Source organism: Amblyraja radiata, chromosome 1, assembly GCF_010909765.2.
Source record: "Amblyraja radiata isolate CabotCenter1 chromosome 1, sAmbRad1.1.pri, whole genome shotgun sequence".
NCBI lineage: Eukaryota > Metazoa > Chordata > Chondrichthyes > Rajiformes > Rajidae > Amblyraja > Amblyraja radiata.
This window is the reverse complement of record NC_045956.1, coordinates 180470228-180498163: the sequence shown is the minus strand read 5'-3', so window position 1 is coordinate 180498163 and position 27936 is coordinate 180470228. Positions and strand designations below refer to the sequence as shown.

At 49.6% G+C, this 27936-nt stretch overlaps 1 protein-coding gene across 1 annotated transcript in view; it reads left to right on the top strand.

Moving 5' to 3' along the window:
* The first annotated feature begins 224 nt into the window (after positions 1–224).
* Positions 225–27936, top strand: part of ttc31 (tetratricopeptide repeat domain 31) — a 62650-nt gene continuing 34938 nt past the window's right edge. The window contains exons 1-2 of the mRNA XM_033042401.1: positions 225–530; positions 22225–22428. Of these exons, the coding sequence (XP_032898292.1) occupies positions 225–530; positions 22225–22428 (510 nt within the window). The remainder of the gene's footprint in view (positions 531–22224; positions 22429–27936) is intronic.

Here is a 27936-nt window from a genome sequence, read left to right as displayed (position 1 = left end):
GATGCTCCACTCACTGTAGTGATGCCAGTCTGAAAGATGGCCGTCTAGACAGTGCCAGTCACCGATGCTCCACTCACTGTAGTGATGCCAGTCTGAAAGATGGCCGTCTCGCGGGTGTCACTCCTAATAAAAATCACCGACGCTCCACTCACTGCAGTGATGCCAGTCTGAAAGATGGCCACAGGCCCCCTCTGTGTAGTGATCGGCTAGTGCCAGTCTGAAAGATGGCCGCCGCGCCATATCAAATGTCACAGATGCCCACTTGCCCTGCGCACTGTCCTGGCAAGCTGCCTCCCTCCACCCAGCCCGTCAGTTCCGCCTCCGGCGGGGATATTGAGCGGCCCGCGGGGCTGGGGCAGCGGCGGCTCCTGACACCGGGGGAGCGGTCACTGAGGGAGCGGGAGGCCGGGGATGAGCGGGAGGCCGCCGGCCCGGACTCCAGCAGCGCAGCAGCCGGACAGCCAACGCCGCGGGCAGCATGGCCGACAAGGAGCACGGACACATCGAGCCCGCCTGGTGGCTGCAGGATGGTGAGGGAGGGGGGGGGGGGAGAGAAGGATGGGGGGGGGGGGGGGGGAGAGAGAAGGATGGGGGGGAATGGTGGAGGGGAGTGGAGAGCGGAGGAAGAGCTGGAAGGAGGGAGAGGGATGGGATGTGGGGAGGAGACATGGGAGAGGGAAAGGAGAGGTTGGGGGATTGGGGGAGAAGATGGATGGGGGAGTGGAGAGGGAGAGGGGTGGGGAAAGAAGGATAGAGGGGTGGGATGTAGCGGAGAAAAGAGAGGGAAAGGATGGGGAGAGAAGAGAGGGAAAGGGATGAGGAGAGAGGGAGGTGGTGAGGAGAGAGGGATGGGGGAGGTGAGGAGATATGAGAGAGGGGAAGGAGAGGGGTGTAGAGGGAAGGAGAGGAGTGATTGAGAGGTGGGGAGGGAGGGAGGGATGGGGAGAGAGGGATGGGGGAGGTGAGGAGATATGAGAGAGGGGAAGGAGAGGGGTGTAGAGGGAAGGAGAGGAGTGATTGAGAGGTGGGGAGGGAGGGAGGGAGGGGTGGAGAGGGAGAGGGGTGTGTGGAGGAGACGAGAGAGAGGGAAAGGAGAGGTTGAGGGATTGGGGGGAGAAGATGGGTGAGAGGGGTGGGGAAAGAAGGATGGGGGGAGGGAATTGAGAAGGATGGTGGGGGTGTGGCGGGAGGGAGCGGAGAAAAGAGAGGGAAGGGATGGGGAGAGAAGAGAGGGAAAGGGATGAGGAGAGGAGAGAGGAAGGTAGTGAAAGGAGAGAGAGGGATGGGGAGGGGAGGAGATATGATAGAGGGAAAGGAGAGGTAGAGAGATGGGGAGGGAGAGGGCAGAGGGAAGGTGAGGAGTGATTGAGAGGTGGGGAGGGAGGGGGAGGGGTGTGGGAAGGAGGGGAGGGAGAGCGGGAAGGAGGGAGAGGGGTGGGGAGGAGACAGAGCGGGAAAGGAGAGGTAGAGGGATTGGGGGGAGAAGATGGGGGGGGGGGAGGGAGAGGGGTGGGGGGAGCGGAGAAAAGGGAGGGAAGGGATGGGGAGAGGGTGAGGAGAGGAGAATGGGGATGAGAAGGCAATAGCAGAGGAGAAAATAGGGAGAGTGATGGGGGAGGGATCTGCACCCTAGGGTACCTGGCAGGATTATGGCACCCCAGGGTGAGAGTGGTTGAGGAGGGGAAATCAGTCACCGCTGGATGGGGAAAAGGAGTGGCCTCCTCGGTTGCTGGAGGGGGAAGAACCCCACTCCCCAGGTTCTCTGGAGGCCAATTCACTGGATGTTTTCAAACGAGAGTTAGATTTAGCTCTTAGGGCTAAGTGAGTCAGGGGATATGGGGAGAAGGCAGGAACGGGGTACTGATTGTGGATGATCCGCCACGAACATATTGAGTGGCGGTGCTGGCTGGAAGGGCCGAATGGCCTACTCCTGCACCTATTTCTCAATGTATCTATGGTTGGGTGCGGGGCGAACATGACCTGTGCCTGGCCAGATGGTAGCACCCTAGAGTGAGGAAGAAACACCCCTAGAGTGCAATGGGGGGGGCGGGGGGGGTGTTCAGATACCTGGAGTTGTGGGTGGGGGAGACACTGGGGTGGGGGAGGTTGGGGGGGGGGGGGGGGTTCAGACCCAGGGATAAAGCGAATGGAGATTGGTGAGGAGACTGGTGGCTCATTCAGCTGAGAGAGAGGAGCGAGGGAGAAGTAATGATGCAGGGAGATTGTTCCCCGGCACCCCCTCCCCTTGAGACGAGAGGGTGGAGAAGTGTAGCAGGTTCGTGGAAGGAGTTGGCGAATGGCGATGGAGGGCCGTTAAGGATTAGTTGCCCGTCTCCGCACAGTGCAGGAAAGAGATGGAGCGAGATCCCAGCGCAAAGACACATCTATTGCCCTGGGAGTGGTCAGATGGTATACTATGTTCCCAGAGACCACGTGCTGGAGTAACTCAGCGCCTGTGGAGAACATGGATGAGTGACGTTTCAGGTCGGGACCCTTCTTCACACCCTTGAGTGTGAGGAAAGGTCTCAACCCGAAACGTCACCTATCCATGTTCTCCACAGATGCTGCCTGACCCGCTGAGTTACTCCAGCACTCTGTGAAACGTCACCTATCCATGTTCTCCACAGATGCTGCCTGACCCGCTGAGTTACTCCAGCACTTTGTGAAACGTCATCTATCCATGTTCTCCACAGATGCTGCCTGACCCGCTGAGTTGCTTCAGCACTCTGTGTCTATCTTTGGTGTACACCAGCATCTGCAGTTGTAGATGTATTTAGAGTGAAGGGCTGTCTAGGATCAGGGGTGAGGTTGGGGCTTCAGGAATGGTGGTGTTCACAGTGACAACGAGCAGAGGGCTGGAGATTTAGGGAAAACAGTACAAACTAGTGAAATGGGTGTAAGTGATGGAGTAACTCCAGAAAGGAATGCAATGGATGAAGATATTCCAATCTTGCGAGGTATTTAATGTGGCATCTTTAGTTGGAATTCTATAAATGACAGAATGTAAGACTCCTGCCAATCCCTTCAATGGTGGGGAGTTCATAAGTTGTAAGAGCAGAATTAGGCCATTCGGCCCATCAAGTCTACTCTGCCATTCAATCATGGCTGATCTATCTTTCCCCTCTCATCCACATTCTCCTGCCTTCTCCCCATAACCCTTGACACCCGTTCTAATCAATAATTTGTCTATCTCTGCCTTAAAAATATCCGTTGACTTGGCCTCCACAGCCATCTGTGGCAATGAATTCCACAGATTCACCACCCTCTGTGCCCATACCTGGGCAGTGTCCACCACTCACTGTGATCTCCTTCCTTGCTGGGCGTTGGAGCTACTGAACCAGACTATGATGCAAGCAGTCAGTGTGCTCCCTGCCATATACCTGCAGCTGTTCGATAGTTGATCCCTGTTTAAATCCTCAAACTGGAGAAATGTGCACCTTTTCTGGAAGGTCTCGTCACTGTTTAAAGAATGGACGGAATATCAATGGCAGAGCCGGGGCCTGTTGGCAGCACGTGAAGTCATCCATCTTAAGAGAGCAAGCAAGTTGAGTACAGGAGCAAAGAGGTCCCTCTGCAGTTGTACAGGGCCCTGGAGAGACCACACTATTGTGTGCAGTTTTGGTCCCCTAATTTGAGGAAGGACGTTCTTGCTATTGAGGGAGTGCAGCGTAGGTTTACAAGGTTAATTCCCGGGATGGCGGGACTCATATGCTGAGAAAATGGAGCAGCTGGGCTTGTATACTCTGGAGTTTAGAAGGACGAGAGGGGATCTCATTGAAACATATAAGATTACAACATCGGGAATAATCTTCCTGCATCTAGCCTGTTCTTAAGGGGTTGATCCCGCTAGCCCCAAGAGCTCTATCTAACTCTCTTAAATTCATCCAGTGAACCGGCCTCCACTGCCTGCTGTGGCAGAGAATTCCACAGATTCACAACTCTCTTGGTGAAAACGTTTTTTTCTCATCTCAGTTTTAAATGGCCTCCCCTTTATTCTAAGACTGTGGCCCCTGGTTCTGGACTCGCCCAACATCGGGAACATTTTTCCTGCATCTAGCTTGTTGGACATGCTAGATGCAGGAAGATTATTCCCGATGTTGGGGAAGTCCAGAACTAGGGGTCACAGTTTAAGGATAAGAGGCAAGTCTTTTAGGACCGAGATGAGAAAATCATTTTATACACAGAGAGTGATGAATCTGTGGAATTCTCTGCCACAGAAGGTAGTTGAGGGCAGTTCATTGCCTATATTTAAGAGGGAGTTAGATGTGGCCCTTGTGGCTAAAGGGATCAGGGGGTATGGAGAGAAGGCAGGGATGGGATACTGAGTTGGATGATCAGCCATGATCATATTGAATGGCGGTGCAGGCTCGAGGGGCCGAATGGCCTACTCCTGCACCTATTTTCTATGTTTCTATTTGGACACGCTAGAGGCAGGAAGCATGTTCCTGATGTTGGGGGAGTCCAGAACCAGGGGCCACAGTTTAAGAATAAGGGGTAAGCCATTTAGAACGGAGACGAGGAAACACTTTCTCAGCCGGGGCCTGGTGGCAGCACGTGAAGTCATCCATCTTAGGGAGCAAGGAAGCAAAGGCATTGCTGACTGAACAGGTGTCAGAGATCGGTGTGCAATTACTTGAAGGAGCACGACAAGTTGTGTTCTAGAGCTGTAGAGTATGGAAACAGGCCCAACGGCCCACCTTCTCCATGCCCACCAATGTGGCACGCTGGGTAGTGCTATTCACCTGCATTTGGCTCCTATCCTTCTCAACCCTCCCCACCAGTCATATGTGGAAAGATTGAAAAGACTAGGCTTGTATTCACTGGAGTTTAGAAGGATGAGGGGGTATCTTATAGAAACATATAAAATTATAAAAGGACTGGACAAGCTAGATGCAGGAAAAATGTTCCCAATGTTGGGCGAGTCCAGAACCAGGGGCCACAGTCTTAGAATAAAGGGGAAGCCATTTAAAACTGAGATGAGAAAAAAACGTTTTCACCCAGAGAGTTGTGAATCTGTGGAATTCTCTGCCACAGCAGGCAGTGGAGGCAGGTTCACTGGATTAATTTAAGAGAGTTAGGTAGAGCTCTTGGGGCTAGCAGGATCAAGGGATATGGGGAGAAGGCTGACACGGGTTACTGATTGTGGATGATCAGCCATGATCACAATGAATGGCGGTGCTGGCTCGAAGGGCCGAATGGCCTCCTCCTGCACCTATTGTCTAAGTTTCTATGTTCACCTGTATGTCTGTTTTGAACATTGTACTTGTATCCGCTGTATTTAGTTGTAAAGATACAGTGTGGAAACAGGCCCTTCGGCATGCCAAGTCCACACCGATTAACAAACATGACCTGATAAAATGTCTTGTGCAATATTTGAATTGAGCCAAAAAAAGAGAGCCAAGTTGTCTTATCTTTACGGGGCGGAGGCTGGCTTCAACGTCTGGAGAATGTGTACACACCGTGAAGAGGGGTGGAGAGCTACTGTGCCTTCAAGTTGGAAAGCTGCAGACCAAGGGTTCCCAACCTTTTTCCTCCCATTTACCCCCCGGCAACTTTAATAGCAATTTATTTATGAACAACTAATGATCAACAGATAGCGGTAGACCTGGAGTATTGTGTGCAGTTTTGGCCCCCTAATTTGAGGAAGGACATTCTTGCTATTGAGGTAGTGCAGCGTAGGTTCACAAGGTTAATTCCCAGGATGGCGGGACTGTCATATGTTGATAGAATGGAGCGGCTGAGCTTGTCATATGTTGATAGAATGGGCCTGGAATTTAGAAGGATGAAAGGGTATCTTATTGAAACATAAGATAGTTAAGGGCTTGGACACGCTAGAGGCAGGAAACATGTTCCCGATGTTGGGGGAGTCCAGAACCAGGGGCCACAGTTTAAGAATAAGGGGTAAGCCATTTAGAACGGAGTTGAGGAAACACTTTTTCACACAGAGAGTTGTGAGTGTGGAATTCTCTGCCTCAGAGGGCGGTGGAGGCCAGTTCTCTGGATACTTTCAAGTAAGAGCTAGATAGGGCTCTTGAAGTTAGTGGAGTCAGGGGATATGGGGAGAAAGCAGGAATACCAGAACCAAACACAGTCAATGAGTTAAAAATATATTCATATCCAGAATCAACAAATTTACTTCTGAGTAGGCAAACTTTATCCCCTGGGGTAAATCTGCCCCCAGGTTGGGAACTCTTGCTGTGTAGAGCATTTCCAAAGTCATAGACAATAGGTGCAGGAGTAGGCCATTCGGCCCTTCGAGCCAGCATCGCCATTCAATGTGATCATGGCTGATCATCCCCAATCAATACCCCGTTTCTGCCTTCTCCCCATATCCCCTGATTCGGCTATTTTGAAGAGCCCTATCTAGCTCTCTCTTGAAAGTATCCAGAGAACCGGCCTCCACCGCCCTCTGAGGCAGAGAATTCCACAGACTCACCACTTTCTGTGAGAAAAAGTGTTTCCTCGCCTCCGTTCTAAATGGCTTACTCCTTATTCTTAAATGTGACCGCTGGTTCTGGACTCCCCCAACATCGGGAACATGTTTCCTGCCTCTAGCGTGTCCAAGCCCTTAACAATCTTATATGTTTCAATGAGATGCCCTCTCATCCTTCTAAACTCCAGAGTATACAAGCCCAGCTGCTGCATTCTCTCAGCATATGACAGTCCCCCCATCCCGGGAATTAACATTGTAAACCTACACTGCACTCCCTCAATAGCAAGAATGTCCTTCCTCAAATTAGTGGACCAAAACTGCACACATGCAGGACTACGTGTGGTGTATTGCATGCATTTCTGGTCACCCCATTACAGCAAGGAGCCATGGCAAAGGTGCAGAAGAGGTTTACCACAATGCTGCCTGGGTTAGGGGTATTTGCTACAGGGAGAGCTTGGACAGACTTGGATCGTTTTATCTGGAAGGCTGGGGGTTGGTGGGGAGACCTTGATAGAAGTGTATAAAATCATGAGAGGCACAGATAAGGTAGACGGTCAGAACCTTTTTTCACAGGATGAACATGTATTCTGCATTTTGTATCTTCCCCTTTGCTCTACCTATTGTCCTTGAGCTTGGCCTGATTACATTTATGTGCAGTATTACCTACTTCTTGCGTATGGCGTGCACAGCCTAAAGTTGATCAACTTGTTCTATTTGATCTTGTTTGTGCACGTCGGGTTGATTGCATTAGTCGAAACAGGGTGGACCACGTGAAGGTTGCAACCTCCCACCCCATAGTATTACCTGATCTGTTTGCATAGGGTGCAAAATAAAATGTGTAGAGAGGAACTGTAGATGCTGGTTTACATCGAAGAGACACAAAATGCTGGTAAACTCAGCAGGTCAGGCAGCATCTGTGGAGAACATGGATAGATGACGTTTCACAGAGTGCTGGAGTAACTCAGCGGGTCAGGCAGCATCTGTGGAGAACATGGATAGGTGACGTTTCACAGAGTGCTGGAGTAACTCAGCGGGTCAGGCAGCATCTGTGGAGAACATGGATAGGTGACGTTTCACAGAGTGCTGGAGTAACTCAGCCGGTCAGGCAGCATCTGTGGAGAACATGGATAGGTGACGTTTCACAGAGTGCTGGAGTAACTCAGCGGGTCAGGCAGCATCTGTGGAGAACATGGATAGGTGACGTTTCACAGAGTGCTGGAGTTACTCAGCAGGTCAGGCAGCATCTGTGGAGAGAAGGAATGGGGGACGTTTCGGGTCTTTTACTGTACCTCCGTGCACGTGACATTAATATAGTTAAATCTAAATACTACAGGCCACGACTTTAAGATGAGATGTGCGGCAAGTTATTCATGGAAGCCACTCCCTGGATGGTGGTGGGGACAGATACGATAGTGGCATTCAAGAGACTCTTGGATGGGCACACAGATATATAATGAATGTAGGGATATGGATCACGTACAGGCAGATGAGAGAGTTGCTCTTGACATCCATCATGTTTGGCATGGAGTTTGTGGGCCGAAGGGCTTATAAGTTGTAGGGGAGAATTAGGCCATTCGGCCCATCAAGTCTATTCCGCCATTCAATTATGGCTGATCTAACTCTCCCTCCTAACCCCATTCTCCTGCCTTCTCCCCATAACCGCTGATACCAGTACTAATCAAGAATCTATCTATGTCTGCCTTTAATATATCCACTCTTGGCCTCCATAACCCCTGACACCTGAACCTCTCTACCTCAAATATATCCAATGACATTTCCTCCACAGCCTTCTCTGACAGTTTGATCACCCTCTTGACTAAAGAAATTCCTCCTGATCTCTTTCCTAAAGGAACGTCCTCTGATTTTTGAGGCCATGACCTCTGGTCCTAGACTCTCCCACCAGTGGAAACATGCTCTCCACATCCACTCTATCCAAGCCTTTCAATTTCAGTAATACAAAAGTTACTGAAAGGTTGCCTCACAGACGGACTGTCTGAGCTGCAAAAGGGAAGTCAGCAAACATTTCTAACGCATGGGTCACGTCTGACTAATCTAGTAAAGCTCAGTCAGGAGTGGCTGATGAATGGTGGCTGCAGATAATATCAGCAAAGATCGCTGCAGAGAGGAATCTGAAACAAGACTGGACAAGGTAATTTTGTGATATGGATAGCTATTGAGTTTGTTGGGAGACCCTGACTCTCTGGGTGAGGGTTAGGGGGAGTCTTGTTCCTGGGCTTGTTGCGCTTGAGTTACAGGGAGAGGTTGGATAGGCTGGGACTTTTTTCTTTGCAGTGTAGGAGGCTGAGGGGTGGCGTTAGAAGGATGAGAGGGAATCTCATTGAAACATATAAGATTGTTTAGGGCTTGGACACACTAGAGGCAGGAAACATGTTCCCGATGTTGGGGGAGTCCAGAACCAGGGGCCACAGTTTAAGAATAAGGGGTAAGCCATTTAGAACGGAGGTGAGGAAACACTTTTTCTCACAGAGAGTTGTCAGTCTGTGGAGATCTCTGCCTCAGAAGGCGGTGGAGGCAGGTTCTCTGGATACTTTCAAGAGAGAGCTAGATAGGGCTCTTAAAGTCAGGGGATATGGGGAGAAGGCAGGAACGGGGTACTGATTGTGGATGATCAGCCATGATCACATTGAATGGCAGTGCTGGCTCGAAGGGCCGAATGGCCTACTCCTGCACCTATTGTCTATTGCCAGTGGAAGCTGTCGAAGCGGCTAGAATTCTTGTCATGCCATAACAGGAAGGAATGTGGAGGCTTTGGAGAAGGTGCAGAGGAGGTTTACCAGGATGCTAACAGGATGACTGGGAATTAGCTACTGGGTGAGGTTGGGCAGACTGAGATTGTTTTCTCTGGAACGCAGGTTGTTGCAGGGAGACTTCATAGAGTATAGCAAAATACCGTGTGTCACGGTGGTGCAGCGGTAGAATTGCTGCCTCACAGCGCCAGAGACCCGGGTTCCATCCTGACTATGGGTGCAGTCTGTACGGAATTTGTACGTTCTCCCCGTGACCTGCGTGGGTTTTCTCCGGGTGCTCCGGTTTCATCCCACACTCCAAAAGATGTACAGGTTTGTTACTGTGCGGGGATCGCTGGTCAGCGCGGACTCGCTGTTTCTGCGCTGTATATCTGAACTAAAAAAACTGAGATTATGAGAGGCATAGATAGGGTACACAAATCCTTCCCCCCCCCCCCCCCCCCCTCCCCCCCGGGTGGAAATATCAAAGACTAGAGGGCACAGGGTGAGAGGGGCAATGTTTAAAAGAGATGTGCGGGGCAGGTTTTTACACAGAGGGTGGTGGGTGCCTGGAACGCGCTGCTGGGGGTGATGGTGGAGGCAGATACGATAGTGGTGTTTAAGAGGGGTGTCCTTATACATCAGTCACTGCAGTGAAGAAAGCTAATGGAATGTTGGCCTTCATTTCGTACGGATTTGAGTTTAGGAGCAAGGAGGTCCTACTGCAGTTGTACAGGGCCCTGGTGAGACCACACCTGGAGTATTGTGTGCAGTTTTGGTCTCCTAATTTGAGGAAAGACATTCTTGCTATTGAGGGAGCGCAGCGTAGGTTCACCAGGTTAATTCCCGGGATGGCGGAACTGACATATGATGAAAAAATGGGTCGACTGGGCTTGTATTGACTGGAATTTAAAAAGATGAGAGGGGATCTTATAGAAACATATAAAATTCTTAAGGGATTGGACAGGCTAGATTCAGAAAAAATGTTCCCGATGTTGGGGGAGTACAGAACCAGGGACCACAGTTTAAGAATAAGGGGTAAACCATTTAGGACTAAGATGAGGTAAAACTTTTTTACACAGAAAGTTTAGAATCTGTGGAATTCTCTGCTACAGCAGTGGAGGCCAATTCACTGGATGTTTTCAAGAGAGATAGTTAGATATGGCTCTTAGGGCTAATGGATTCAAGGGATATGGGGGGAAAGCAGGAACGGGGTACTGATTGTGGATGATCAGCCATGATCGTATTGAATGGACTCCTGCACCTATTCTCTATGTTTCTGTGCCAACTCGATCGTCATGGACAAAGTTTAATTTAGTTTTAGTTAATTGTCACATGTATCGAGGTACAGTAAAAAGATTTTGTTACATGCAAACAGCGTGTCTTTACAGCGGAAAGACAACGTAGGATTACAATCGAGCCGTCTCCAGTGTACGGACACATGATAAAGGGAATAACGTTTAGTGCAAGATAAAAGTCCTGTAAAGTTTGATTAAAGATAGTCCGAGGGTCTCCAATGAGGTAGATGGGGTTGAACAACATACTCTAGTTGTTGGTAGGATGGTTCCATTGCCTGATAACAGCTGGGAAGAAACTCTCCCTGAATCTGGAGGTGTGCATTTTCCACTTCTGCACATTCTTGTTATTGAGGGAGTGCAGCGTAGGTTCACCAGGATAATTCCCGGGATGGCGGGACTGTCATATGCTGAGAGAATGGAACTGCTGGAGATGTATACTCTGGAATTTAGAAGGATGAGAGGGATTCTTATTGAAACAAATAAGATTATTAAGGATTTGGACACGCTAGAGGCAGGAAACATGTTCCCGATGTTGGGGGAGTCCAGAACCAGGGGCCACAGTTTAAGAATATTAAGCCATTTAGAACGGAGACGAGGAAACAGTTTTTCACACAGAGATTTGTGAGTATGTGGAATTCTCTGCCTCGGAGGCCGGTTCTCTGGATACTTTCAAGAGAGAGCTAGATAAGGATATCCTCTTAAAGATAGAGGAATCAGGGGATATGGAGAGAAGACAGGAACGGGGTACTGATTGTGGATGATCAGCCATGATCACATTGAATAGCAGTGCTGGCACGAAGGGCCGAATTGTCTATTGCCTGATGGGAGAGAGGAGAAGAGGGAGACTGGTTGTTGATGATGCTGCAGGCCTTGCCGAGGGCAGCATGATGTGTAGATGGATTGGATATGTTGCAGCTGTAGGTTTACCAGGAAGCATTTGACTTTTGGTTTCATTTCTGCCTTGTCTAATGCATTGGCTGAGTCAAACAACGACGGGCTAGTTTTCAATCTCTCCAGTTCTTCAATAGAACAGTTCCCTGGCGGGGAGTGTGTGCGTCTTCACTCTGCATTGGTGGGCAGAGCTGACCTCTCGTAGCCTGGAGCCTGGAGATCACGGCGTAACTACTAGCCAGAGTTAGAGCTGAAGGTTCCCATGTTTTTGTTCAGGAGGCCTCTGCTCGTCGAGTTAGATGGTATCTAACGCTGAGCACAGAGCCAGCAGAATTCAGAGAATTGTTGTGCTGCTGAAGGCTATTTGCCAACGTACTTGTTACAGGTAAAGGGTCATTTTGTTAACTCTTTCCTGCCTCAATCTGCCTTTTGTTTTGTCGCTTAAAGTTGTTAATGAGAGGACATGGCGCGTGTGTGTCTGCGCGTGTGTGTGCGCGTGTGTCTGCACGTGTTTCTGCGTGTGTGTGTCTGCGTGTGTGTGTCTGCGTGTGTGTGTGTGCGTGTGTGTGTCTGTGCGTGTCTGTCTGCGTGTGTGTGTCTGTCTGCATGTGTGTGTCTGTGCGTGTGTGTGTGTCTGCGTGTGTGTGTCTGCGTGTGTGTGTCTGCGTGTGTGTGTCTGCGTGTGTGTGTCTGCGTGTGTGTGTCTGCGTGTGTGTGTCTGCGTGTGTGTGTCTGCATGTGTGTCTGTGCGTGTGTGTGCTTGTGTGTGTGTCTGCGTGTGTGTGTCTGTCTGCGTGTGTGTGTCTGTCTGCGTGTGTGTGTCTGTCTGCGTGTGTGTGTCTGCGTGTGTGTCCGCGTGTGTGTGTGTCCGCGTGTGTGTGTGTCTGCGTGTGTGTGTGTCTGCGTGAGTGTCTGCGTGTTAGTGTCTGCGTGGGCGTGTGTGTTTCTGCATATGCGCGCGCGTCTCTACGCGTATGTCTGCTTGTGTGTGTCCATGCGTGTGCGTGTGTCCCTGCGTGTGTGTGTGCGTGTGTGTGTGTGCGCGTGTGCGCGTGTGTGTGTCTGCGTGTGCGTGCCTATGTGTGCGTCTGCATGTGCGTGTGTCTGCATGTGCGTGTGTCTGCATGTGCGCGTGTGTGCACGTGCCTGCGCGCGTGTCTCCCACTAGTCTGACTGTCTCCGACTAGATTCTATCTTCGTCCCGCCCTGTCCCTGACATCAGTCTGAAGAAGGGTCTCGAGCTGAAACGTCACCCATTCCTTCTCTCCAGAGATGCTGCCTGTCCCGCTGAGTTACTCCAGCATATTGTATCTATCTTCGATTTAAACCAGCATCTGCCGTTCTTTCTCACACAAGTGATAGTTGGATCAGTCCGAAGAAGGGTCCTTACCTGAAATGTTTAGTTTAGAGATACAGCATGGAAACAGGCCGCACCAAGTCGGCACCGACAAGTGAACGTACACTAGCACTGTCCTACACACACTAGGGACAAATAACAATTTTTACCGAAGCCAATTAACCTACAGACCTGCTCGACTTTGGAGTGTGGGAGGAAACCAGAGCACCCGGGGAAAACCCACGCGGTCACAGGGAGAACGGACAAACTCCATACAGACAGCACCCATAGTCAGGATCAAACCCGGGCCCCTGGCGCTGTGAGGCAGCAACTCTACCACTGCGCCACTGTGCCGGCCTTCTATGATAATGACTTTAAACTTGTCTATTTTAAACCAACCTAATTAGCAAATTGATCAAATGCTGATTTTTGAACTTGGATCCAGTTACAGGGTGACCTCTGTCCCCTGAATTGTAATGATTTGTAAAAGCTCGGGGCGATAGGGGATGGGCCGCACCAGACTGCACCAGTATGTAGCACACATGAGTCAAACTAGTGTACGAGTCATCGTTGGCCGGCAGGAACTCATTGGGCCGAAGGGCCTGTTTCCAGACTGTATCACTAAACTAAACTAAACATTAAAGGGCCTGTCCCACTTGGGCCTCATTTGCGCGCCAAACTAAAAATTGGTTGGCGCGTCGTGAGGCGTGGTGGCATATGCAGTAACGCGCGGCACCCCAGGATTTTGGGATGCTCACAATCCTTGCGCGCCACCTACGTGACGTATTCCTTGCGCACATTGACATACTGGCGCCGTACGTGTAGCGCTTGGTTACGCACGGTGACGCACGAACATTGCCTATGCTAATTTATTATGCGTCACCCTGCATCAACATCCGTAACCATGCGCCGCCTGTACGTCGTCGGCACGCCATTTGCGTGTCATTTGAGTGCCGCACCACGTGACCACACGGGTATAAAGCGCGCGTAGTTCTGACATTTTTTCACTGGGAAAATCCTTGCCACGGAGATCGGACTAAGTACATCGCAAATTACTTCCAAAAGAAGCAGGGCCCTCAAGAGCACTTGGCGCGCAACTGTTGTACTGCTAGACGATTCCGCGCGATTGTCACTACCGGCCTGTCGCGTAAATGACGCGCACATGACGCCCAATTGGGACAGGCTCTTTACCATCTAAAAAGTACAGAAGCTTAAAAATGTTCACCAGTCTTCACAGCCTCTTCTTGTTCACGTTTATTACTGTCACGTGTACCGAGGTACAGTGAAAAGCTTTGTTTTGCATGCTGTCCAAACAGATAATACTCTACATAAATACATTTATCAAACTCGGGTACAATAGGTAGAGCAGAGGGGAAAGGTACAGAGTGCAGAATAAGGCTATTGAACTCTCAAAAGCTAGGGTGTAGTTCTGATCTTCCAACATACCTCTTTTTGGACTTGGAACCTTTTCCTCTGTAACTGTAATGCTATAACACTATAGTCAGACTGAAGAAGGGTCTCATAGAAACATAGAAAAAAGGTGCAGGAGGAGGCCATTCGGCCCTTCGAGCCAGCACCGCCATTCATTGTGATCATGGCTGATCGTCCCCAATCAATAACTCGTGCCTGCCTTCTCCCCATATCCCTTGATTCCACTAGCCCCTAGAGCTCTATCTAACTTTCTCTTAAATCCATCCAGTGATTTGGCCTCCACTACCGTCTGTGGCAGGGAATTCCACAAATTCACAACTCTCTGGGTGAAAAAAAATATTTTCACCTCGGTCTTAAATGGCCTCCCCTTTATTCTAAGACTGTGGCCCCAGGTTCTGGACTCGCCCAACATTGGGACCATTTTTCCTGCATCCAGCTTGTCCAGTCCTTTTATAATTTTATATGTTTCTATAAGAACCCCCCTCATCCTTCTAAACTCCAGTGAATACAAGCCTAGTCTTTTCAATCTTTCCTCATATGACAGTCCCGCCATCCCAGGAATCAATCTTGTGAACCTACGCTGCACTGCCTCGATCACAAGGATGTCCTTCCTCAAATTAGGAGACCAAAACTGTACACAATACTCCAGATGTGTTCTCACCAGAGCCCTATACAACTGCAGAAGAACCTCTTTACTCCTGTACTGAAATCCTCTTGTTATGAAGGTCCGAAACGTCACCTATTCCTTCGCTCCATAGATGCTGCCTCACCCGCTGAGTTTCTCCAGCATTTTTGTCTACCTTTTATCCAGCATCTGCAGTTCTTTCTTCAACATGATGATAATATATCAAGCACCCTGTGTAGGGGAAACATGATCAGCCTTGCAATCGTGCTGTCGTTTGAGACATCCCAAATGTTATTAACAAAACCCTAGTGGGTAGACTGAGCTGAAATAGCCTGTGTGTTGTCTTGTCTAGGACGAGAAGGCATAGTCTCAGAATAAAGGGACATACCTTTAGAAAAGAGATGAGGAGGAATTTCTTTAATCAGAGGGTGATGAATCTGTGGAATTCATTGCCACCGATGGCTGCGGAGGCCAAGTCAATGGATATTTTGAAGGTAGAGATTAAATGATCAGTACGTCAGGGGTTATAGGGAGAACAGGGTTGGGAGGGAAAGACAGATCAGCCATGATTGAATGGCGGAGTAGACTCGATGGGCTGAATGGCCTGCCCCGATTGAGTTGTTTTTTGCAACACTGAATTAATGATTAGCTTTCTGTGAGTCAGTGAACGAAACAGAATGCTGGAAACACTTGGCAGGTTGAGCTGCATCTGTGGAGGGTGGAGCGGGGTTGAAGGTGAGAGGAGCAAGATAGGAGCTTTTGGAGCAACTTTTTCACAGTGGTGGGCGTATGGAACGAGCAGCCAGGGGAGGTAGTTGAGGCTTAGGTCGATTATTGTCACATGTAGTGAGGTAGTGTTGCTGCCTCACTCACTAATGCACGGCGCCAGAGACCCAGGCTGCATCCTGTCCTTGGGTCCTGTCTGTACGGAGTTTGCACGTTCCCCCTGTGACCTCCTGGGCTTCCTCCGGGTGCTCCGGTTTACTCCCACATATCATAAGGACGCAAGTGATAGGAGCAGAATCAGGCCGTTCTGCCCATCATGTCTACTCCGCCATCCAATCATGGCTGATCTATCTCTCCCTCCTAACCCCATTCTCCTGCCTTCTCCCCATAACCCACAGCCAAAGACCTGCGGGTTTGTAGGCCAATGGGCCTCTAGATCGATGGTCGGTGTGGACTTGGTGGGACGAAGGGCCTGTGTCCCTGCTGTATCTCGACACAGAAACATAAACGATTCTGAATCATTGTTTGTTTCTAACTATAAAACCCGCAGCTACATCCTCATCAAAGCTCTCTCCTGAGTGTTTCTATTGACTGAACAATGATTCAGACTATAGTGGGATCGTGATACGCCTGCAAATTCTTTGCAATGATTTTTGTATTTCTTGCTATTTTTGTAGAACATAGAACAAACAGTACGGCCCACAATGTCTTTACCCCAACATGATGCCAAGACAAACTGATCTCCTCTGCCTGCATGTCATCCACATCTCTTTATTTCCCTGCATATCTACGTGGTATTTTAAAACCTCGTTAACGCCACTATCTTATCTGCTTCCACAAACCCACTACCCTCTGTAAAACAGAACATGCCCTGCACACCTCCATTCAACGTTCTCCCGCTCAACTTATCGCTACGCCCTCTAGTGTAGTTTAAGAAGGAACTGCAGATGCTGGAAAAATCGAAGGTAGCCAAAAATGCTGGAGAAACTCAACGGGTGGGGCAGCATCTATGGAGCGAAGGAAATAGGCGACGCTTCGGGTCGAGACCCTGCTGTGGGAATGCAGGGTGACTTGGACAGGTTGGGTGAGTGGGCAGATGCATGGCAGAAGGTACACAAAAAAGCTGGAGAAACTCAGCGGGTGCAGCAGCATCTATGGAGCGAAGGAAATAGGCGAAACCCTTCTTCCACCTGCAGATGCATGGCAGATGTAGTTTAATGCGGATAAACGTGAGGTTATCCACTTTGGTAGCAAAACTGGAAGGCAGATTACTATTTAAATGGTGTCAAGTTGGGAAAAGCGGAAGTACAACAGGATCTGGGGGTCCTTGTTCATCAGTCAATGAAAGTAAGCATGCAGGTACAGCAGGCAGTGAAGAAAGCCAATTATGGCCTTTATGACAAGAGGAGTTGAGTATAGAAGTAAAGAGGCCCTTCTGCAGTTGTACAGGGCCCTAGTGAGACCACACCTGGAGTATTGTGTGCAGTTTTGGTCCCCTAATTTGAGGAAGGACATTCTTGCTATTGAGGGAGTGCAGCGTAGGTTCACGAGGTTAATTCCCGGGATGACTGGACTGTCACATGTTGAGAGAATGGAACAGCTGGACTTGTACACTCTGGAGTTTGGAAGGATGAGAGGTGATCTTATTGAAACATAAGATTATTAAGGGTTTTGACAAGCTAGAGGCAGGAAACATGTTCCCGATGTTGGGGGAATCCAGAACCAGGGGCCACAGTTTAAGAATAAGGGGTAGGCCATTTGGAACGGAGACAAGGAAACACTTTCTCTCATGGAGAGTTGTGAATCTGTGGAATTCTCACCCTCAGAGGGTGGTGGAGGCCGGTTCTCTGGATACTTTCAAGAGAGAGCTAGATAGGGCTCAAAGATAGCGGAGTCAGGAGATATGGGGAGAAGGCAGGAATGGGGTACTGATTGTGGATGACCAGCCATGATCACATTGATGGCCTCCTCCTGCACCTATTGTCTATTGACCCGAAGCGTTGCCTATTCCTTCTCTCCATAGATGTTGCCTCACCCGCTGAGTTTCTCCAGCATTTTTGTCCAGCCTCCAGTGTTGGACATCTCCACCCTGGGGACTAGGTTCTACTGTTATCTTAAAGCTATGCCCTCTAGCCTTTGACAGATTTTTGTGTTCATAAGATCATAAGTGATAGGAACAGAATTAGGCCATTCGGCTCATCAAGTCTACTCCGCCATTCAATCATGGCTGATCTATCTCTCCCTCCTAACCCCATTCTCCTGCCTTCTCCCCGTAACTCCTGACACCCGTACTGATCAAGAATATATCTATCTCTGCCTTAAAAATATCAACTGACTTGGCCTCCACAGCCTTCTGTGGCAATGAGTTCACCACCCTCTGACTAAAGATATTTCTTCTTCTTTCTAAGTGAATGTCCTTTAATTCTGAGGCTGTGCCCTCTAGTCCTAGAATTTCCCACCAGTGGAAACATCCTCTCCACATCCACTCTACCCAAGCCTCTCACTATACCGTACTTTTCAATGAGGTCCCCTCTCATTCTTCTAAATTCCAGCGAGTACAGGCCCAGTGCCGACAAACGCTCATCATAGGTTAACCCACTCATTCCTGGGATCATTCTCGTAAACCTCCTCTGGACCCTCTCCAGAGCCAGCACATCCTTCCTCGGATATGGGGCCCAAAATTGCTCACAATATTTCAAATGTGGCCTGACCAGCGCCTTCTAGAGCCTCAGCATTACATGTTTAACAAGGAACTGCAGATGCTAGAGAAACTCAGCGGGTGAGGCAGAATCTATGGAGCGAAGGAATTCTGAAAAAGGGTTTCGACTCGAAATGTTGCCTATTCCTTTGCTCCATAGATGCTGCCTCACCCGCTGAGTTTCTCCAGCATTTTGTCTACCTCAGCATTACATCCCTGTTTTTGTACTCTAGCCCTCTTGAAATAACTGAAAATAAGATCAAGAAGCTTGAAAGTGCGCACCAGCAGACTCAGGAACAGCTTCTTCCCTGTTATCAGGCTTCTGAATGGATGGTTTAGTAGTTTGATAACAGCTGGGAAGAAACTGTCCCTAGTTCCAACACACTGTTCTGTTCTGTTCTGTGTTCTATGAACGGTCTGGGATGATGGGATGGACAAAGAGTGTGACGTGAATAGTTTAATACTGCCACTACAAGGGTTACATTCTGCCACAGGGTCACAAAGGCCATGCTTGTATGTCCTGATGTTTAGAAAGCTACAAGTTTGAGTAGCTCAGCTTTCCTTGGGCAGTTTACAACCCAGCGGTATGATCAATGATTTTCCTAATTTCAAGTAATTCCTGCATTCTCCCCCTCTCCCCACCTTGAGGGCCTGCCCCACTTTCACGACCTAATTCACGACCTTTTTTACTCGTGGACATTTTTCGTCAGCCTAGAAAAACGCCCCGACCTACTGGATGCCACGAGTACCTACGACTAGCATCACGACCTACCTACGACCTCGTGACGACCCTGCTGCGAGTACGAGTCGAGGGCAAACTCGGCAGAGGTCGTGAATTAGGTCGTGAAAGTGGGACAGGCCCTTTAGTCGTCCGAGCAGTTCCATTGCTTGCATCCCTGTCTCCCTCTTGTCACCACACCTTCTCCAGCCCACATTGGGCCATTATGGACTCCACTCTTCCTGTGGCCATCTGTTGCCGGCCCTAATATTCTCTTGCCCCCAGTCTGTAGAAGAGTCTCGACCTGAACCGCCATCTTTTCCTTTTCTCCAGGTTTGCTGCCTGACCCCCCGCTAAGTTACTCCAGCACTTTGCGTCCGCCTTGAGTAGTTCAATAGCTTTGTGATAAAATTACTGCATTAAAAACAATATATTTCACTGTTACATTAGTTTAGTTTAAAGATACAGCGCGGAAACAGGCCCTTCGGACCACCGAGTCTTCTCCGACCAGCGATCAACCCGTACACTAATATTATCTGTGGAACTCTCTGCCACAGAAGGTAGTTGAGGCCAGTTCATTGGCTATATTTAAGAGGGAGTTAGATGTGGCCCCTGTGGCTAAAGGGATCAGGGGGGTATGGAGAGAAGGCAGGTGCAGGATACTGAGTTGGATGATCAGCCATGATCATATTGAATGGCGGTGCAGGCTCGAGGGGCCGAATGGCCTACTCCTGCACCTATTTTCTATGCTTCTATCTTACACACACTAGGGACAATTTATAATTTTACCAAAGCCAATTAGCCTACAAATCCACTCGTCTTTGGAGTGTGGGATGAAACCGGAGCACCCAGAGAAAATCCACGCGGTCACAGGGAGAACGTACAAACACCGTACAGACAGCACCAGTATTCGGGATCGAACCCGGGTCTCTGGCGCTGTGAGGCAGCAACTCTACCGCTGCACCACCGTGCTGCCCTAAACCGTACATGTGACAATAAAGCATCAATGAATCACTGACTTGTCAGGTAGACCTGTCAGGCCCTGATCAGGAAAGACCACCAACCCTGGAGGGATCCCCTGCACCAGCCTCTCCCTCCTAACCCCATTCTCCTGCCTTGTCCCCTTAACCTCTGGACACCCGTACTAATCAAGTACAGTGTTGAGACTGGATGTAGAAGGATCGGATTTCAAAGTTGAATTTGGTTTGGTACGGATCTACATCGTTCAACAAACCAAACACTGTTGAGTTTACTGATGGATAAAGATCCAAGGGTTGTGGTTGGAGCCATGATGTTGAAACGAGTTTCACCTGAAGCTGACTCATGGAACATGCCGAAGGAGTTGAATAGTCTCCTTGTACGAGAGAGGTTTAGGCAGGAAGACCAGCGCTGCAGGTCAAGCAGCATTGCCCAGCCTCTTGGACCCATTCCTGCTTTCCCAGTACGTGCAGTTGACAAAATAATGCTGTTGCTGTTCGGGTTGGTGTGTGGATGTGGTCACGTCAGTGGGGAATGGTTTCCACTCAGACAGGGACCAGACTAATCCTTCCCCTGACCCGTGGGGTTACATCCAAGAAACAGAGACTCGCTCCTCTTGTCCAATTGAGCAAAGATCCTAGAGCGGAGCAAAATAGCCCACTCGACAAAAAAGCCGTAGTAGGTCATGGGTAATCTTTAGCGCCATTTCCGTAACCGGCTTCCCTCTCCTCTCTGGTCATGGCATCTTCATATTGGTATTATTTTACCCAATACCACACAAATCATCTTTTTTGTCTCAGCTGCAGGTGATCATTTTGATATTCCTGCCGAGTCTTCCTTATTAACTTTGAACATACAAAATATTGCCATTGGGAAGGAGCCCCAGAAAATCTTGCACCCACTCAAGTGTGTGCGTGTGTGCGTGCGTGTCCTATACCTCCCGTCTCCTTTTCCCCTCACTCAGTCTGAAGAGTCTCGACACAAAATGTCACCTATTCCGCTCTATGTTCGTTGCTTTTGTCCGTCTGTCCGCGCACTCGCTCGCCCTTGGTGCCGCCGCTTTTCCCCTCAGACTCCGCCAAACACACGCACACGCACGCAGATCGGTGCGGGCTGATACCAGGAGCAGGGGGCAAAGGATGACATCAAACCAGTCATGGCAGCTATCAAAAAAAGTCGACCCGAAATATCACCTATTCCTTTTCTCCAGAGATGCTGCCTGATCCGCTGAGTTACTCCAGCATTTCGTGTCTGTCTTTGGCTTAAACCAGCGTGTGCAGTTCCTCCCTGTACAAGCTATTTGCCATTTTAACTGAACGCATAACAGAAGTCGGGTCGGGTCAAAGATAGGGTCGGGGTTACTGAAATGGCGGAGGTTACGCTCTGTTGCGTTCTACACGTCAGTCCGTTGGATTTTGCAGGAGTGGTCTATCTTGCTCCGCTCTAGGATCTTTGGAATTGAGTTTAGTTTACTGTCACGTGTAAAGAGGTACAGTGAAAAACCCTGTTGTTGCGTGCTAACCAGTCAGCAGAAAGACAACACATGATTACAATCGAGCCATCCACAGTGTACCGATACAGGATAAAGGGAATAATGTTTAGTGCAAAGTAAAGCCTCACTATAAGTAGTCCAAGGGTCTCCAGTGAGGTAGATAGTAGTTCAGCACCGCTGTTTAGATGGTAATAGGATGGTTCAGCTGCCTGATAACAGCTGGGAAGAAACTGTCCCTGAATCTGGAGGTGTGCGTTTTCACACTTCTGTACCTCTTGCCCGATGGGAGAGGGGAGAAGAGGGAGTGGCCGGGGTGAGACTGGTCCTTGATGATGCTGCTGGCCTTGCCGAGGCAGCGTGAGGTGTAGATGGAGTCAATGGATGGGAGGTGTGTAAGAAGGAACTGCAGATGCTAGTTTAAACCGAAGATGGACGCAAAATGCTGGAGTAACTCAGCGGGACAGGCAGCATCTCATGGGTGACGTTTCAGGTCGAGACCCGGGTCTGAAGAAGGGTCTCGACCCGAAACGTCACCCATTCCTTCTCTCCAGAGATGCTGCCTGTCCCGCTGAGTTACTCCAGCTTTTTGTGTCTATATCAATGGAAGGGAGGTCGGTTTGTGTGATGGTCTGGGCTGCGTCCACAATTTGCTGCAATTTCCCGCGGTCTTGGATGGAGCTGTTCCCAAACCGTGCTGTGATGCATCCCGATAAAATGCTGTAGAAGTTGGTGAGAGTTGTAGGGGACATGCCGAACATCCTAAGCCTTGTAAGGAAGTAGAGGCGTGTTGTGTATCGTGGTCGTTGCTTCAGTCTGGGTGGTCCGTGTCCTTGCCCTCGTTTCCCCACAAGGTGAGAGGAGGCGAGGAGATGCGATGTGGTCACTCGCTGCTGGACCGCTGGGACACGGCCAGGGACCTGCCGACGAACGTTGATCTGGTTTTATTTCCCCCTAACATTTACTTTTCCTTTGCAGAAGGTCATTTCCTGCTGCCGCTGAACCGTAAAGTAATTTATCAACACAGACAGAGGGACAATGCACCAGTGACTGCTCAGGTACGGCTGGTGGGCGGTGGGGAGTGGGCCGGGGATGGGGGCTAGGTCTGGCTCAGGATTAGAGTACCTGCCGTTACAGTTCTACTGTGTGAGGGGGCTCGCGGGTGTTGGACGTCTGCTTAACATGGAGGGGGCTGATTCAAGATGCATAACACCGTCCTCGGAAGATTCCTTAGGCAGGCTTCGGAGGTTCGGCATGTCCCCTACAACTCTCACCAACTTCTACAGATGCGCCGCAGGAAGCATTTTATCGGGATGCATCACAGCACGGTTTGGGAACAGCTCCATCCAAGTTAGCAACTAATTGTGGACGCAGCCCAGACCAACCTCCCTCCCATTGACTCCATCTACACCTCACGCTGCCTCGGCAAGGCCAGCAGCATCATCAAGGACCAGTCTCACCCCGGCCACTCCCTCTTCTCCCCTCTCCCATCAGGCAAGAGGTACAGAAGTGTGAAAACGCACACCTCCAGATTCAGGGACAGTGTCTTCCCGGCTGTTATCAGGCAACTGAACCATCCTACCACAACCAGAGAGCGGTCCTGAGCTACTATCTACCTCATTGGTGACCCTCGGACTATCCTTGATCGGACTTTACTGGGCTTTATCTTGCACTAAACGTCATTGAAGTTATTCCCTTCATCATGTATCTGTACACTGTGGACGGCTCGATTGTAATCATGTATTGTCTTTCTGCTGACTGGATAGCACGCAACAAAAGCTTTTCACTGTACCTCGGTACACGTGACAATGAACTAAACTCAGGTGAAACTCGGGTGACCTCAGGGACCTTGTGTTGAGATGGGAATGGGCTGCTCTGCGCAGCACCAGCACAGGGAAGACTACATCGCCAGTAAACTCCCCAAGCCTTCATCTGACCTGCATTAGGGCTAGGTTATCATTAATACCCTCTGGAGCTCGGGGGTTAGGGTTAGGCCCCAGCTGCGTGAGATCTGATAGTCTTTGAGGAAGGGTCCCACCCCACTCATCCATGTTCTCCACAGATGCTGCCTGACCGCTGAGTTACTCCAGCACTCTGTGAAACGTCACCTATCCATGTTCTCCACAGATGCTGCCTGACCCGCTGAGTTACTCCAGCACTATGTGTCTTTTCTTTCTCTATATATTCATGTCACAGGAACAGAATTAGGCCCATCGAATACTCCGTCATTCATTCATTTAAAGCGGGCATTGACAGGTTCTGATTGGTACGTGTTTGGGTTTATGGGGAGAAGGCAGGAGAATGGGGTTAGGAGAGAAGTTAGATCAGCCATGATTGAATGCAGTGTAAACTTGATGGGCCGATGGGTCTGATATTTTTCCCTCTCGACCCCATCTTCCTGCCTTCTCCCCATAACCTTTGACACCCTTAATCAATGGCCTGTCAAACTCCACTTTAAAAGTACCCAATGTTTAGTTTACTTTAGAGGATACAGGCCCTTCGGCCCACCGAGTCCGCACCTACTAGCGATCCCCACACACTAACACTATCCTACACACAGTAGCGACAATTTCAAAAAACTTCTGAAGCCAATTCACTTACAAACCTGAACATTTACAGAGTGTGGGATGAAAGTCCTCAGGGGGCGGTGGAGGCCGGTTCTCTGGATGCTTTCAAGAGAGAGCTAGATAGGGCTCTTAAAGATAGCGGAGTCAGGAAATATGGAGAGAAGGCAGGAACGGGGTACTGATTGTGGATGATCAGCCATGATCACATTGAATGGCGGTGCTGGCTCGAAATCCGAATGGCCTACTCCTGCGCCTATTGCCTATTTTAACCGGAGCACCCGGAGAAAACCCACGCAGGTCACGGGGAGAACATACAAACTCTGCCCAGACAGGCCCGTAGTCAGGATGGTACCCGCGTCTCTGGCGCTGTGAGGCAGCAACTCTACCGCTGCACCATCGTGCCTCCACCGCCGTCTGTGGCAATGAATTCCAATGATTCACCACACTCTTGACTAGGAGAAGTTCCTCCTTGTCTCCATTCTGGAATTCTGAATGCCATTCCGAGGGTTCTGTTCCTCTGTGAGGTGCAGCCAAGACCAACGCTCAGCCAGAGGATGGAGAACACACCTCTGTCTGGATCTCAAGTCGGGCCCACACCAGCCTGTTGCAAACACTCATTCATGGCCAGCTGTTTATTTAATCCCTGAGCCAAACCTAAGAAGCAGACTGCTGGAGGAACTCAGCGGGTCAGGCAGCAAGTGCAAGAAGGAACTGCAGATGCTGGTTTACACCGAAGACGGAAGCAAAATGCTGGGGGAACTCAGCGGGTCAGGCATTATCTTTGGAGAGAAGGAATAGGTGACGGTTCGGGTCCAGACCCTTCTTCAGACTCAGCGGGACAGGCAGCATCTGTGGAGTGAAATGGATAGATAGCATTTCAGGGTATGGACCCTCTTCGGGTTGATTGACCTGTTGAGTTCCTCCAGCACTTCGTGATTTGCTCACGTTCCAGCACCTGCAGTTCTCGAGCCTCCGGCCATACTAGGCACGTAGGGTAGGCAGTCAGTCGACTTTTATAAAGTAATTCGTCTTCAAAAGCATTATAGACAATAGACAATAGGTGCAGGAGTAGGCCATTCGGCTGTTTGAGCCAGCTCCGCCATTCAATGTGATCATGGCTGATCATCCCCAATCTGCACCCCGTTCCCTGCCTTCTCCCCATATCCCTGACTCCACTATCTTTAAGAGCTCTATCTAATTCTCTCTTGAAAGCATTCCAGAGAATTGGCCTCCACTGCTTTCTGAGGCAGAGAATTCCACAGATTCACCACTCTCTGTGTGAAAATGTTTTTCCTCATCTCTGTTGTAAATGGCTTACTTCTTATTCTTAAACTGTGGCTTTGGTTCTGGACTCCCCCAACATCGGGAACATGTTTCCTGCCTCTAGCGTGTCCAATCCCTTAATAATCTTATATGTTTCAATAAGATCACCTCTCATCCTTCTAAACTCCAGAGCATACGCCCAGCCACTCCATTCTATCAACATATGACAGTCCCGCCATCCCGTGAATTAACCTCGTGAATTTTAGTTGATCCAGTCAGCGGAAATACTACATGATTACAATCGAGCCGTCCAAAGTGTACAGATACACGATAAAGGGAATAACTTTTAGTGCAAGATAAAGTACAATTAAAGATAGTCCCAGGGTCTCCAATGAGGTAGATGGTAGGTCAAGACCGCTCTCTTGTCTGATAGAAAACAGCTGGGTAGAAACTATCCTTGAATCTGGTGTTTTCACACTACTGTACCTCTTGCCTGAAGGCGGAAGGAAGAAGAGGGAGTAACCGGGATGAGACTGTGTGGGTGTACGGATGATCACTGGTCGGCAAGGACTCGGTGTGCCGAGAGGCCTGTTTCCACATTCTATCTCCAAACTAAACGCATCAGGTAATATTATGCAATCAAGTCAAACTCCAGTCCAACAGGTCGAGCAAAGGGGAAGATACAGAGTGCAGAATATAGTTCTCAGCATTGTAGCGCATCAGTTCCACAGACAAAGTCAAATGTCCGCAATGGGGTAGAGGTGAATCGGACAGTACCCTAGCTTATGGAAGGGCCGTTCAGAAGCCCGATAACAGAGGGGAAGAAGCTGTTCCTGAGTCTGGTGGTGCGCGCTTTCATGCTTCTGTACCTTCTGCCGGACGGGAGCGGGGAGAAGAAGGAATGACCAGGGTGGGGAAGTCTTTGATTGTGTCGGCTGCTTTCCCGAGGCAACGTGAAGTGTAGATGGAGTCGATGGTGGGGAGTGTGGTCTGTGTGATGGACAGGGCTACATCTACAATGGTGGGGAATGTGGTCTGTGTGATGGACTGGGCTACATCTACAATGGTGGGGAGTGTGGTGTGTGTGATGGACTGGGCTACATCTACAATGGCGGGGAGTGTGGTCTGTGTGATGGACTGGGCTACATCTACAATGGTGGGGAGTGTGGTGTGTGTGGGACTGGGCTACATCTACAATGGTGGGGAGTGTGGTCTGTGTGGGACTGGGCTACATCTACAATGGTGGGGAGTGTGGTCTGTGTGGGACTGGGCTACATCTACAATGGTGGGGAGTGTGGTGTGTGTGATGGACTGGGCTACATCTACAATGGTGGGGAGTGTGGTCTGTGTGATGGACTGGGCTACATCTACAATGGTGGGGAGTGTGGTCTGTGTGGGACTGGGCTACATCTACAATGGTGGGGAGTGTGGTGTGTGTGATGGACTGGGCTACATCTACAAGGGTGGGGAGTGTGGTGTGTGTGATGGACTGGGCTACATCTACAATGGTGGGGAGTGGTGTGTGTGTGATGGACTGGGCTACATCTACAACTCTGCAATGTCTTGTGGTCTTGGGCAGAGCTGTTCCCAAACCAAGATGTGATGCATCAACAACAGTGTGCTTTCTAAGGTGCATCTGTAGAAGTTGAGCACTGTACCTCAGTACACGTGACAATCATAAACCTGAACCTCTTCCTCCACACTGTGTTGGGACAACCTGAAACGCCAGACATCCATTTGCCTCCACGGAGGCTGCCCGGCCAGGATCATTCCAGATATAGATTTATAATTGTCACGTGTCCCGTGGTACAGTGGCACGCTGTCCAAACAGATCAGATAATACTACTCCAGTACAATATATAGAGCAAAGGGGAAGATACAGAGTGCAGAATATAGTCTCAGCATTGTAGCGCATCAGTTCCACAGAAGCATCGGGCACAGTTTCAGTCCTATTTCCTGCGGTTTTTCTGTGCTAAGGGTCCATGTTAGTGGTGACGGTAATCTTTCTCTCATGCAGAGTATGGAAACGTTGTTTCACAACGTGCTGGACGACAATCCAGCTGATCACCAGCTTATCTTTAACACCCGGCCGTCCGTCTTTGGTGAGTTGTTGCATGTTTGTACCTGTTTTCCCTCCCTCCATGAACTTCTCAAGAGTCAAGTCAAGAGAGTTTATTGCCATATGTCCCAGATAGGACAATGAAACACTTGCTTGCTGCAGCACAACAGAATATGTGTTCTGTGTAATCTTTTCCATCATAGAACACAGAACAGTACAGAAGATGCCGGAGTAACTCAGTGGAACCGGCAGCATCTCTGGAGAGAAGGAATGGGTGACGTTTTGGGTTGAGACACCTCTGCAGACTGAACCCATTCCTTTTCTCCCAGAGATGCTGCCTGTCCGGCTGAGTTACTCCAGCATTTTGTGTCTATCTTTGGCGTAAACTAGCATCTGCGGTTCCTTCCTACACGTAGAAACATAGGCAATAGGTGCAGGAGTAGGTCATTCGGCCCTTCGAGCCAGCACCGCCATTCAATATGAATCATGGCTAATCATCCAAAGTCAGTACCCCGTTCCTAAATCTAACTCTTTTGAAAACATCCAGTGAATTGGCCTCCACTGCCTTCAATGGCAGAGAATTCCACAGATTCACAACTCTGGGTGAAAAAGTTTTTCTTCATCTCAGCCCTAAATGGCTTACCCCTTATTCTTAATCTGTGGCCCTGGTTCTGGAC